Source organism: Heteronotia binoei, chromosome 13, assembly GCF_032191835.1.
Source record: "Heteronotia binoei isolate CCM8104 ecotype False Entrance Well chromosome 13, APGP_CSIRO_Hbin_v1, whole genome shotgun sequence".
NCBI lineage: Eukaryota > Metazoa > Chordata > Lepidosauria > Squamata > Gekkonidae > Heteronotia > Heteronotia binoei.
In genome coordinates this window covers 26775798-26790098 of record NC_083235.1, presented here as the reverse complement: position 1 = coordinate 26790098, position 14301 = coordinate 26775798, and the positions used below count along the sequence as shown (strand labels likewise).

General features: G+C 44.1%; 1 protein-coding gene across 4 annotated transcripts in view; it reads left to right on the top strand.

The window, feature by feature from the left end:
* B4GALNT1 (beta-1,4-N-acetyl-galactosaminyltransferase 1) overlaps positions 1 to 14301 on the top strand; it is a 106012-nt gene that overhangs the window by 70580 nt on the left and 21131 nt on the right. For all 4 annotated transcript variants that reach the window (XM_060252634.1, XM_060252635.1, XM_060252631.1 and 1 more), the window contains exons 2-6: positions 5142 to 5357; positions 7100 to 7273; positions 10405 to 10511; positions 10966 to 11003; positions 12172 to 12352. In XM_060252634.1, the coding sequence (XP_060108617.1) occupies positions 5143 to 5357; positions 7100 to 7273; positions 10405 to 10511; positions 10966 to 11003; positions 12172 to 12352 (715 nt within the window). In that variant the 5' untranslated portion in view covers position 5142. The remainder of the gene's footprint in view (positions 1 to 5141; positions 5358 to 7099; positions 7274 to 10404; positions 10512 to 10965; positions 11004 to 12171; positions 12353 to 14301) is intronic.

The window sequence follows — 14301 nt, the reverse complement described above, 5'->3', positions numbered from 1 at the left end:
CTGGGCTGATTTCAGTGAAAATACCCTTGTTGCTGCCACAATCTTTGCATGAGACACACAATAGAAGTGCTGTGTGTTCCCAGATGCACGTGGGCCTGGCTGCACTTGCCAATGCCACCACAGCCAGTGTGAGGGGAGAAAAGGCTTCAGCATTCAGTCCCGCCCCCCCTGCCCCGTTTATACTGCCTTGGTGTCCTCAAATAGCCCCAGAGAGCCAACGTCTGCTCCGGTGAACAGCATACATTTAGCTATTGTTTTATATCTGTCTGTCTGCCTGCCTGCCTGCCTGTATATCCACACAAATGGTGCTGGGGGGGGAATGAGAGGAAGAAGAATCCTGAAGCCCCTGCCCCTGTACAACACAGATGTGATCAGAATTGAGGCTACATGTTTCTGAGGGGCACAACACTCCCATCGTGCTTCTGATACAAACTTCTTTTGGTGGCCCTGAGGAACGAGAATTGTGTGAATTCTACAACGATTCTCAGGGGTCGTTTTGTAGAAAAATAGGTGTTGGAGCTCATTAGCATAACTCATTAGCATATACCGTCCACCCAGCCAAAATCAACCCAATGCAAGAAAGGAGATCCCTGAGTGAGCGAGGCCTGCTTGGACTAACTAGAGATCCTGCCAGCCTAAGCAGGCCTCACTTGCCTGGGGCTCTCCTTGGCTGCCCCCCCAGTCAAAAGGCCAGCAAGCCACCTGCCTCCCAAAATCAAATAAGAAGTAGAGAAAGGATGGTGCGGGCTTCTCCAGGGGTTAATGAGGGCTGCTGGGGCGTGGCAAAGCCCCTGGTGGCTGGCTGGCTGCCCGCCTGCTCTCCTAATCCAGGGATTGTTATGCAGCTGCACCTACTATTCAATGGACAAGGTAGGTGGGGAGGAGGAGGGGGAACCCTCAGAAAGGTTCAGGAGCTGCACTCCTGTGAGCTCCTGCTGAATTCAGGGCCTGGCGATTCTACAGAATCCTTAGATTCTACATAGATTTTCAAATAAAGGTTTTAGGTTCTGTTCTGCTTCTTCCAAAAGCAAGCAAATGAGAAAATTCAGCCTCATTTTTTGTTTGGGAGCTTCTAATCCAACCACTGTTAACAATTTTTCTGTATGTATTTATTACTGCTCTCAAGTTGCAGCCAACCTACAGTGGTTTGTAGGGTTTTCAAGGCAAGGGAGGAACAGAGGTGGTTTGCCATTGCCTGCCTCTGTTGAGCAGCCTTGGGCTGTCATGGTGGTCTCTCATGCAAATACTGACCAGGGCCAACCCTGCTTAGCTTTCAAGATCTGGCGAGATCATGTTAGCCAGGGTTATCCAGGTCAGGGCAAGTCATACTAAGGAAGGAAGGCAAATAGATGGGAGGGAGAGGTGGAAAGAAAGTAACTATAACTTAAAATGCATTCTCCAAGCCACTGGCTGGCTTGACTTGGAGAAGTGATGTAAAGAGAGAAATGCTTTCTGTAAGCTGGCTGACAAGGCAATAGGGGCTTTGAGAGCCACACACAATATGTGTGAAAGAACCACATGTGGCTCCCGAGCCACAGTTTGGCCACCCCTGTACTAGGCCATGTATTTCGGCCTTGTTGAACACTCCAGCACACAAAACCCTGCTACCTTAAGGGTACTTTTGTTAAAACAATTGGCAAGAAGAAGAGAAGTATAAAAATAATTTGATGGTTATACAGCTAAATACTTTAAAATTTTTAAAGATGAATTAACACCAAAATTACAGAAGCTGATGAATGTAATAAGAACCAAAGGGAAGGTACCAAACACATGGAAAGAAGCTGTTGTTTCTTTGATACCCAAAGAAGAAAGAGACGTTACAAATTTGAAAAATTACAGACCAATTTCACTTTTGAACAATGATTATAAAATATTTACAAGAATTCTGGCGGAACGACTTAAGCAATATCTGATAAATTTTATAAAGGAGGATCAAGCTGGTTTTCTTCCCAAAAGACAAATAAGAGACAATATTAGAACTGTTGTAAATATTGTAGAATATTATGAAAGACATCCAGAAAAAGAAGTAGCATTATTCTTTGCGGATGCAGAGAAAGCATTTGATAATTTAAACTGGGACTTTATGTTTGCAGTGATGGAAAAAATGGAGCTTGGAGAAAGTTTTATAAGAATGATAAAGGCAATATATTCTGAACAAAGGGCAAGGTTGTGCGTTAACGCAGATCTTACAGACGAAATGAAAATCAGTAAAGGTACTAGACAAGGCTGCCCGCTTTCGCCATTGTTGTTTATAATGACTCTTGAAATTTTATTGATGCAGATTCAAGAAGAAAAATATCTAGAAGGGTTACAAATAAAAGGATATACCTACAAATACAGAGCATTTGCTGATGATATAATGTTTATAAATGAAAATCCCTTACAAGTTACACCTTTGTTATTAACGAGAATACAAGAGTTTGGGGAGTTGGCGGGACTTTATATAAATAAAGAAAAATCAAAAATTTTATGTAAGAATATGCAGAAAAATAGACAACAAGAATTACAAAGACTAACGGGTTGTGAAGTTGCCTCTAAGGTAAAATACCTAGGGGTAGAGATAACAATGAAAAATATTGATTTGTTCAGGAACAATTATGCAAAACTATGGCGTAAAACAGAAGAAGATATGCTAAAGTGGAACAAGCTCAACTTGTCATTGTTGGGCAGAATAGCTGCAGTAAAAATGAATATCTTACCAAGGATTATGTATTTGTTTCAAACCATCCCTATTGTGAAAGATGCTAAACAGTTTGATAAATGGCGAAGGAAAATTTCGGAATTTGTGTGGGCCGGGAAGAAACCAAGAATTAAAATGAAAGTCTTGACAGATGCAAGAGAGAGAGGTGGATTCCAATTACCAGATTTGAAACTGTATCATGAAGCAATTTGTTTAGTATGGATGAAAGAATGGATAACGCTGTTAAACAAAAAACTTTTAGTGTTGGAAGGCCATGGAAAAAATTTCGGATGGCATGCATACTTGTATTATGGAAAAAAGAAGATGGACGGTCTTTTCTCTCACCATTATATAAGAAGCAGTCTACTAAATGTGTGGATAAAGTATAAGAAATATGGTGATGAGAGGAGACTTTTGTGGATAGTGCCAGCTGAAGTGATAAAGTTAACGGCTAAAACAGTCAAAGAAAAACAGCTATCATACAACCAGTTACTAAAAATACAAAGTGGGAAAATAGAACTGAAAACTGCAGAAGAACTGAGTTATAAATATGATTGGTTTCAAATGCAACAAATAAAAAGCTTGATGGAAAATGATATCAAAGCTGAAGGAATAAGGAAAGAGCAAACAGAAATGGAAAGAGTTCTGCTTGGAGATAATGAGAAATTAATTTCAAAAGTATACAAATTACTTTTACAATGGTCTACAGAAGATGAAGTAGTGAAATCTCAAATGATAAAATGGGCAATTAATGTAAACAAAGAAATAAAGATGGAATCTTGGGAATATTTGTGGAAAAACTCTATGAAACTTGCAACATGTCATAGTATTAAAGAAAACTGTTTTAAGATGATGTATAGATGGTATATGACTCCAAAAAAATTAGCAAAGATGAACAACAAGATGCCAGATAGGTGTTGGAAATGTAAAAAGCACAAAGGCTCTTTCTACCATATGTGGTGGACTTGTGAAAGGGCTAAAATGTTTTGGCAGATGATTCAGCAAGAGATTTCTAAGATTTTGGGATATGAATTCAACAAAGTGGCAGAGATTTTTCTGCTGGGATTACAAATGGAAAAATTTCCAAAAGAAGATAGAACTTTAATATGGTACTTGCTCTCAGCTGCTAGGACATTGTATGCGCAGCTGTGGAAGCAAGAAAAAATACCAGAGAAATGGGATTGGATTACAAAAGTTATGTCATGGAGTGAAATGGACAAATTAACAAGAAAACTAAGAGACTATGATTTGGAACTTTTTAAGTTGGAGTGGAAGAAATTCAGAAGATACGTAGAAAAAGAGTGGAAAATAAAAGGACATTGGACAATCTTTGATGATTAAGATTTTTAAAATAAGAATATAACTTTTGGGTTTTTTTGTTTTTTCTTAATAGTTAAGGGTACCTTTAATACTTGTTTTTTTTTTAAGAAACACTGGCGGGGGTCAAGTAACGGAGGGAGGGGTGGGGGGAAAGTAAGATATGGGGTAGAAAGATCTTTCTTTTACTTTAAGCTTTTATAAGTTGTAGATATAGTTCTGCTACCATATGTTACTAATAAAATTGTCTATACACAAATCCAGAATGTCCTGGTAGAATTGGAAATGTAAGAGGACACATTCAATTGTTTCTACCATTCCAGACTGACATGGGCAGAGACGTCGTACATATACACAGGGTCTGGACAACAGCGTCCAAGTAGAAAAATCTGAAAAAGAAAACTAGGAACAATATATTACTTTTGTGCCATACCCATCCAAAAGTTCTTAGCTGAGCACCTGGATTTGCCTGTAGTGCTGGGTGCCACTTTTAGATATCCTGCCTGGAAAATCTGCTAGATTCATCCTCTTTGGCCTGCAGAACTTTACCCAAATGTTTCATATCAAGTATTGGTAGCCTATACATGCTCAAGCAAAGGAAACCCTCAGTAAATAGTACTTTCCAGTCTTCACTAATACTTTATCATGTAATAGTATATTATGGTATCAAACAGAGCTTGATTACCCCCAGGTGTTTGCTTTTTATATTCCTATACACAGAAATTTCCTCTCTCTCTCTTTGTCTTCGCTGTTTCCCTTAATCTTCATGGTCTAAAGGGATAACCCAGAAAGTCTCTCTGTATCCCACCTATCACCCATAAAGCAAGATATCTGAACAAACTCAGGTCACCAGCTCTGGATTGGAGATTTGGGGGTAGAAACTGGGGACAGTGATGTTTGGGGAGGGGAACTTATAGACTGAACTGATAAATATGCCAAAAGTGTGGCATATTTATCACGACTGTCTCCCACTAAGATTGATGGGACGTAACTGAGTGGCGGCTCACTGGTGACTTTGAATTTGACGTGTCTCAATCTAGACAAAGTTAGTCATGGGTGTGGAGCTCTTTCCTAGGAATTTCATCCAGGTTCCTACTTCCTTTCTGGCTAACGTTTCCTTTTCTTTCCCTGTTTCCTCCTCCAGGATGCATTCGGTCCAGAAGTCCTTGTGTGCCCTGCTGGTGCTGACAGCATCCCTGGCTTTCCTCTATCTCCACGTTTGGTCGCCCAAACCCTACAGCACAGTGGACCTACGCCATCGACCTGAGCAAGCGCCTGACCAACTGCTGAAGGACCACCTGCCGCTGCCCGACAATAAATATGCCCACATTGCCTTCCGAGTCAAGGAGGAGATCTTGGAGTAAGACCCATTCCCATGTTTCTTCACTGTTCCTATTTTCTGCCTGTTCCCTCCCTAGTAAAACCGTGTCCCTGTCCTGATCTTGGGGACAATATGCCATACGTGCCTTTTACAAAGGTCACTTATACCCAGTGGCTTGCCCTGGTTCAAATGCTATTGGGAAGCTGAGATTCCCCCCCCCCCCCCCCCACTTCACGCAGCATTATCAGACTTCTGTATCCCTCCTGGGTCCTTCCCATCTTTTCTCTTATGCGTTGTGACGTTTCGGGAAATATTGTAGCAAAACTGGGGTGGAACCCATATGGGTGGAACGTTGGGGTCTTCCTGGTCCCTCCCACATTTCCTGGTCCCTGCCCCAGTCCAACAAGGTGGCCATCCCCCCCTTTCATTTTTTGTTTTTGTTTTTTAAAAAATAAGTCACTGGCATACTATTATAGTGTTAAAATGTCATAATGATCTGTCTGTCTGATTCTCTGAATCCACAGCTTCCATTTTAAAAAAAATTAAAAGTAACTTCCTAGCCTTTTTTGTTTCAGAGATAAACCTTTCCCCTTATATCTCTGCAATGAAAAAGACTGCAGACCTACTCTTAAAAAAAAAAAGCTGGGGATTCAGAGAACCTGATAGGTTGTTATAACACTGTAATGATACACTGGCTGCTGATGTTAATATTACTTGGAAAAGTTCCTGGTGGTGCAGGGTAGAGGATAGTGGCCATTGTTGGAAAAATGCTGGAAAAATGGGCTGGAAAAATGCAGGCAAACCTGCCAAGTGGAATACCCTGTGCTGTTGCACTATATCAGCAGGTGCAGCGGCAACATACCAATTACACTAGTTCCTCCTTGTGCAGACATTACAGGGGTGTCGAACTCATTTGTTATGAGGATATATACACATTTTATAAAGAACACAAACACAAATATACATATTTTAAAAAAACCCTTAAAACATGCTTAAAACATTAGCACTCATTGGTCTTAAAGATGCTTTCTTTATATCTCCCCCATGGGGTCCAGAAAACTGGGCAAAGGAACCTCTGGCTCTTTCCTTCCTTCGACGGGGGGGGGGGGGGAGCCTCAGCCAATAGAAGGAAGAGAGGCTTGGCTCAATAGCTCTGCTATTGGCAAAGCAAACTATTCCTCCCCCCTTCCTCCCCAAGGGAAGAGCCTCAGCCAATGGGGAAAATAGAGGTTTTGCTCTGTAGCTCCTGTGCAATTGAGTAAGCTTTGTAAAGCAAGTTGTTATGCAGAAGGAAGCAAGAGATAGGGAGAAGGAAGCAGATGACAGCCAATTGCTGGGGGGCCTGATAGGAACCCTCCAGGGGCATGATTCGGCCCCCGGACTGCACGTTTGATACCTCTGCCTTACATGCTGTCTCTCCTGGTCCATATTTCTCTTCTTGAGATATTTAGAAATTATGAGAGAGGTCAGATAACATCTTCAGTCTGCTGTACGTCCGTGTAATTCCTGTGCATGGATGCAACGTGCCAGTGTGCTGTTCCCTACCACCACCCCATCCTCATCAGGCACTAAATGTGGCTCAGCGTGTCCCAGAGGGACCCATTCTCCAACAAGTCCAGCCAGACTTCTTGTGAAATTAAGTGCTATTTTTAATAAAGTGTTCTAAAAAGCAATTATGGTCACTTTATCTCCCTCATTGGAAATGATACTTAAGAGTAATTGAATTGCTTCTACAGGAACCTTTCAGCAGCACTTTGAGATGTGTGCTCATCCCTTTGCAGGCTTCTTCCTAAAAACTCTTGCAAATGCATAGCAGAACCAAGCATGAACCTTCCTTTCCAAAGACAGCTCTTTGGCAAGGTCTACTCGCTGGATTTTGCTACAGCCTTCAGCCCTTCCAAACTGCCAGACATCAACCACAAGCGGGAGCAGGAGTATCGCAGTTACTGGCGGAGGTGAGTCTTACCTGGTTCTTGTTTGCATCCTGCCTGGTTCTTGTTTGCATCCTGCAAGCATCAAAATTAGTTTGGGCCACAGGCTTTAGCATCCCAGCATTCATTTAGTCAAAAGCTTCCTGTCCCCATTACAGTTACTACAATGATGTTTGTGTACAAGTTGCAGAATTATGGGGAGGTTTCCAACATTTTTTAGTGCATGCCCCAACTAACCTTGCTCCTGTGATGTTTAAAAGATGACTGAGAGGAAGTGACTGAGAGGTGATATGATCAACTTTTTCAGGTACTTGAAGAGCTCTCATATAGTTAAGGGAAGGGGACGTTTTGTAGAAAAATAGGTGGTGGAGCTCATCCAGGGATTGTTATGCAGTTGCACCTACTATTCAATGGACAAGGAGGTGGAACTCTCGGAAGGAGGAGGAGGAACTCTTAGAAAGGTTCAGGAGTTGCGCTCCTGTGAGCTCCCACTGAATTGGAGGCCTGGTCACTTAAGGGTACCTATAGGTCAGAAAAGATGTTGTGGAGTTGTTTACTGTGGCCCCAGAAGGTCGGACCAGAACCAATAAGTTGAAATTAGATCAGAAGAGTTTTCAACTGAGTTTCAACTAAGAAATAACTTCCTGACAGAGCAGTTTCTCAGTGGAACAGGCTTCCTCGAAGGTGGTGGGCTCTCCTTCCTTGGAGGTTTTTAAACAGAGGCTGGGAGGCCATCTGACAGCAAAGCTGATTCTGTGAACTTAGCCATTTCATGGAAAGAAGGGCAGGAAGGGTTTCATCAGTGCTTAGTTCTCGTGGCCCTTCCTTTTATGCCCAGGGAAATGCTGTTCGCAACTTTGGGGTCAGGCAGCAATTTGTCTCCAGGCTAATTTGGCCAGGGATCCTGCAGGATTTTTTTTGTTGTTGCCATCTTCTGGGTGTGGAGCAGGTGTCAGTGAGGGCATGGGGGGGTTATTTGTGAATCCCCTGCATTGTGCAAGGGGTTGGACAAGATGACCCTGGAGGTCCCTCCCAATTCTGTGAGTCTAACGAAAATGGAACAGGCCATTGGATTTAAGTCTGGCAGCACCTCAGAGATCAAGATTTTGGGGGTATAAGTTTTGAGAGTCAATCTGCCTTCATCAGAAGACATTGCACCATCATTATTATTGTATGGCATTGTGTTTAGAATAGCCAGGAAATCCTAAGATTGTCTGGCAGCTATAAGTTCTAGCTATTTTAGTGCTATGCACAACCTCCAGGGTCATCCAGTCCAACCCCCTGCACAATGTAGGAGATTCACAAATACTTCCCCCCCACCCCCAATGACCCCTGTTCCATGCCCAGAGGATGGCAAAAAAACCCCAAACCCTCCAGGCTCCCTGGCCAAACTGGCCTGTTGACCTCCTCCAATCAAAGACTGGAGTTTGAAAATCAGAATTTCCAGGTCCTTAACAGGAGTGCAGACTAAATTTTCCACCATCCCAATCAGTCAAATGCAAGGAATTGAGATTGGCAAGGGATATCTCTTGGAGCCATTGGCCTTAGTGAAAAGTCCCCTGCTCTCTGATGCTGGCTGCTGGCTGACCCAGACCTGTCCAGATTGCTGAAATAGTTTTGGAGAGAATGTTGATCTGATAAAGGGACTCGGGAACCTTTCCATCACTTTCTGCTTCTCAGACAAAGGGTCTGGGCACAAGGCTCTTCAAAAGGGCGACAGAGAGCTCTTGCAGACTTGCACAAATGGTGCACAATTCATTCCTGGATGACTTCCCAGACATTCCACAAAACTTGAAGAATAGAACTCTTATGACTTTAGCTGTTGATGCGCTGCAAAACAAATGACCTAAGGGGGGGGGGGAAGCAGTGTCAAGATTAATAAGGGGAAAAAGCATCCACACCACTATCAGAAAGAGTTCCTTTTCTCTTTTTAGGAACCCATAGAGGATGAACTGTAAATGTAAAGCCATGCATGGTGTTGTCAGGATTAAAATTATCTGGGATGGCTGTAAGTTTGCTGTGAGCGGCAGAGGGAAGTTCCTTATTCAGAGCATTTTCTCATACCGATTCTGCAGTCGCTGTTGCTCCACCCCTCGGCTTCTGCTTTTGTCGGATCGAGCAGCCAATTCCCCGCCAGTTGCTGTGCAGGCACATTTTGACCCGTGGCTCCCTCCAGTTCTCCCTGCAGCTTCTTGATCTCTAAAAAACTATTGGGAAGGTGTGGGGAGAACTGGAGGGAGCCGTGAGTCAAAATGCACCCATGCAGCAAGTGATGGGGAATTGATCGCTTGATCCAAAGAACGGAAGCCCGGGGTCAGAGCAACAGCAACTGTGGAATCAGTCTCAGTATAACCTCAGGGGTTTCAATTGGAAGCTCGTGGCACCAGAACCAGTACTGGACCTGGGCACCAATGCATGACATCTTGCAGAGCAGAGTCCCCACAACGGGTGTGTGTGTGTAAGATTTGGGGTGCAGGTACCTCCAGTAGCTTTCTCTGCATTTCTCCTGCAGACAGGGCTGGCCTTGCCACTAGGCAAACTAGGTGATTATCTAGGGCACTGGCCTTCTGGGGGTGTCAAATTGGGCACACCACCCCCCATGTGATTCAGTGATGTTATCGGTATGGGTGGGGCCCTAGAAGTTAGCTGTGCCTAGGGTGCCAGACAGTCTAGGGCCAGCCCTGCCTACAGACACTTGGGAGTAGGTAGCACAAATTCCCAGCTTTGAACCAGGTAACAGGTGAACCGTGCGATGGTCCACAGCTTATTTTGGGGGGGGTAAAGAGCTTTCTCAGTATCATCAATACTTGTGGTTGGAATCATGAATAAGGAACTAGGACGTGTGATTAAGGGACTGGGAGCCAGCTTCAGCCTCCTTTCTCCTAAGATGCCGTCCTTCAACAGAAATGTTTCTAGATTCTAGAAGAAAGCTTGCTTCTCTGCCGAGTGGCAGGACATAAGCATGATCGTCACCCACTGGTTCCTGTGCCCTCAAGCTGCCATATGGCAAGGAGGTGTTTAGTGGGCACAGCTTGGCCTCTCAAGAGGAGTGGCTGTTCTTGCCAAGCTTCCTTGCCATTGTGTCCCATGCCAGAAATATCTTTTCAAGCCTGAACTGCGGGCAGCCCTAATCTTTCCTCCTCGTCTCCTCCCAGGTCCCATTCTCCAGCTGACCAACTCCTCATAGTCCAAGCCAACTCTCCACTGGAATATCCGTCCCAAGGGGTGGAAGTCCGGCCCCTTCAGACCATCCTCATCCCTGGTGAGAGCCTTTTCATTGAGTCTCCAAGGGGGGGGAGGTGTAAAGGGGGAGGGCTGGACTGGAAGGCCAAAAAAAGTCATGTGTGGGGACACCATAGCACAGGGGTGGCCAAACTGTGGCTTGGGAGCCACATGTGGCTCTTTTACACATATTATGTGGCTCTCGAAACCCCCATTGCCCCTTCAGCCAGCTTGGAGAAGGCATTTTTCTCTTTAAATCACTTCTCCCCACCAAGCCAGCCAGCAGCTTGGAGAATGCATTGAAAGCTAAAGTTGCTTTCTTTCCACTTCCTTCCTCCCTCCCTCCCTTCCAGTTTTGCAGCTCTCAGACATTCGACATTCATGTCTTGTGGCTTTCAGACATTTGACGTTTATTCTATGTGGCTTTTACTTTGGCCACCCCATAGCAGATAATAAATGCTCAAAGATCTCTTCTATATCTTTTCAATCCCCAGGTCTGAGCTTACAGGCAGTTGACAGAGCATCGTATCGGGTAAGATGCCCGGGGGACTTGGATAGGGTTGCCAGCTGCAGCTGATGACCTGCCTGCCAGGAGGAATTGGGTGGAGGGGGATGGGTACAAAAAAAGAGAGGAAGTGACATCATTACATTGAGATGACACTCTAGGATTTGTCCAAAACTATGGTCAAACCATAGGGTTTTAGATGAATCCTATAGTATCTTCTCAGTGTAATGACAGTACTTGGGATTTTTTGCTGGACATGATGTTGCATGCAAGCGTGATGCCAGAACACTTCACCTATTTCTCCCCATTGTTCCCCACTTCCACCAGCCTGCACAGTGCCTGCAGGGAACAGGAGTAAAGAACGTCACCACAGCTTCATTCCTCTTGCTCCCTGTGCTTCTCTCAGCCACTCTGAGGCAGCAGCTCTAAGTGTCTCAGGTGGAAGTCTTTTGCATCACCTGCTACCTGATCCTTTGAACTAAAAATGCTGGGGATCAAACCTAGGACCTTCTGCATGGCAAACAGATGCTCTATCCCATTGCTCCATGGCCCTTTCCACAGTCTCCCACACACATACCCTGTTAGGAAATGGGAGACTGTGACACTGCAGGGATCTCTGGAACCATCTCTCATTTCCTGCTGTGAGCAGATGGGTCAAGCCTCTCTGGCAGGCAGTGAACTGAGTTCCTGACCATCCTAGGTCCTTTGCTATTAGAACAGAACTTGAGATTTTCAGGTTTCCTTGCTTTAAGAAGTCAGCTCATTTTTTCTGCCTCAGAGTATAAACAGGTCTCATTACCTTTGATCTATGAGGTGTCCCAGGAAAGGAGCTGTTCCTGGTAAGCCAGCCAGCCAGCCACCTTCTAAAAATCACAGAACCTTGCTTCCAGTTTGGTCTAGTGGTTTGGTGTAGTGGTTAAGTGCGTGGACTCTTATCTGGGAGAACCGGGTTTGATGTGACCTCAGGTCAGTCACAAGTTCTCACAGAGCTGTTCCTCTCAAAAGCAATTTCTGTCAGAGCTCTCTCAGCTCCACCTGCCTTACAGGGTGTCTGTTGTTGGGAGGGGAAGGGAAAGGAGATGGTAAGCCGCTCTAAGACTCCTTCAGGTAGTGAAGGGAAGGGTATAAATCCAATCTCCTCCTCCTTCTTCCCCCCTCCAAAGCTAACTCTGCTCTTCTTTTGCTTCTGTGACAGATCAACCTATCAGCTACAATGGGCACCTTTGATGTAGCTGCCGAAGTGGAAGGGGTCAAGGTGGAAGGGGAAGGGGAAATGCACCTCACTCTGTCAGGACCACACCTGGACAACATCAACCGGCAAATGCAGTTTGTCACCTACACCAACACACTCTTCCATCCCAACACAGTGGACACAGGTGGGTAGGAGAACAGATACTCTGAGGGCAGCAGTAAGACATATGGCATTGGTTCTGTAGTGCAAAAAAATGGACATTGCAAAGGATAAGTCCTCCCTGCATAGAGCATCAAGGAGTTGTAACATAGCACTAGAAACAAGGGACAAACAATCAGGAACCATTATTAGGAATTGTAACAAAGCATATGAATCAAGGGACAGACAATCAGGAACCACTGTGGGGAGGACTATCAAGGCAAGTGGAACAGGAACAAACAATCAGGATCAACCACGGAGAATTATAACAAGGCATAAACAATCAGGAACCACTGTGGGGAATTATGATAAACCACAAACCATCAGGAACCACTCTGAGAATATAAACAAAGCCTTAGAGCTCTCATTTTTAGGAACTCCCGCAAAGCCTTTGCAGTATAGTACAGCACAGCATAGCATAGAGTAGTATAGTACTGTAGCATAGTGGCTAAAAGTTTGTGAGTGGGCAAGTCCTGAGTTCAGATTTTGCCTTGGCCACTTTGGTGGTATTAGGGACGTCACCATTCTTGCAACTTCAGCCGTGCCCTGTGCCCCTCTCTGCCATCCAATAATGATAATATTTGCCTCTCTTACTGGTGTGTTGTAAGGATGATTAAGAATGTACATTAATCACATTGTGCAGCCCAAAACCACCATGTCTGACTAGGCATTTGAGAGCTGGCATTAAGTAGGGGGACTGCTCAAATTCATTGTACTTTTAACTTTATTTAAGGTTGCAATAGTCAAGTCAGTCTGAAGTGCAAATATATTTATATAACTGTAAATCCGTGGTCAAAGACCTAAATAAAACCAGTATGCAATCACAATACAGAATGGATTCCACATAAAATATGTGCATACCAGTGTTCCCTCTAAGCTGAGTTAGTGTGAGCTAGTTCACAATTTTTTACCCTCCAGCTCACACACTTTTGTCTCAGCTCAGGAAAAATGGCCCTTGAGCAAACAAATTTATGAAGTAGCTCACAATTTTAATGCTAGCAGCTTACGAAAGGGACAGCTTACAAAGTAGAATTTTTGCTCACAAGAACTCCACAGTGTAGAGGGAACATGCGTACCAGAACTAAATATACAATAAGAATACTAAACTGCTCATTCCTTATTGAAACAAAGTTTGTATACAAGGAGTCCGTAAATGAAATCCAGATGAAAAGCCACAAGTTATCAACCCAGTCTTGCTGAAAGTGGCAGAAGGTTGTTTATAGGAAAGTAGCTGTGCATGACAGTCTCTTACTTCTGGACATATATAGTCATGTCTTTGAATTAGACGTCAGATGTACAAGAGCAGAGATGTACAGGAGCAGGACACACCCTCCGGACGTATGGCTGTTTTGTGTATAACCACTTCACCAAGTTGCTTCTGTATCTTTCTGCTTAACCATTAACCTCTGAGAGGGGAGAGAAGAAGAAGAAGAAGACCGCAGATTTATACCCCGCCCTTCTCACTGAACCAGAGACTCGGAGCAGCTTACAATCTCCTATACCTTCTCCCCCCACAACAGACACCCTGTGAAGTGGGTGGGGCTAAGAGGGCTCTCACAGCAGCTGCCCTTTCAAGGACAACCTCTGCCAGAGCTGTGGCTGACTCAAGGCCATTCCAGCAGGTGCAAGTGGAGGAGTGGGGAATCAAACCCAGTTCTACCAGATAAGAGTCTGCACAGTCAACCACTACACCAAACTGGCTCTTGAAACTTGCAGGCAGAGTATGCACAGGAAATTATCATTCTCTTTGGGTTCCATTTGAGATTAGGGATAAAAATTCAGATTGTTATGTTGTGCAGCTACTTTCCTGTAAACAACCTTTTGCCACTTTGAGCAAGGCTGGGCTGATAATTTGTGGCTGTTCATCTGGGTTTCATTTATGGACTCCTTGTTTGAATAAGGAATGAGCAGTGTAGTATTTTTTATCGTATATTT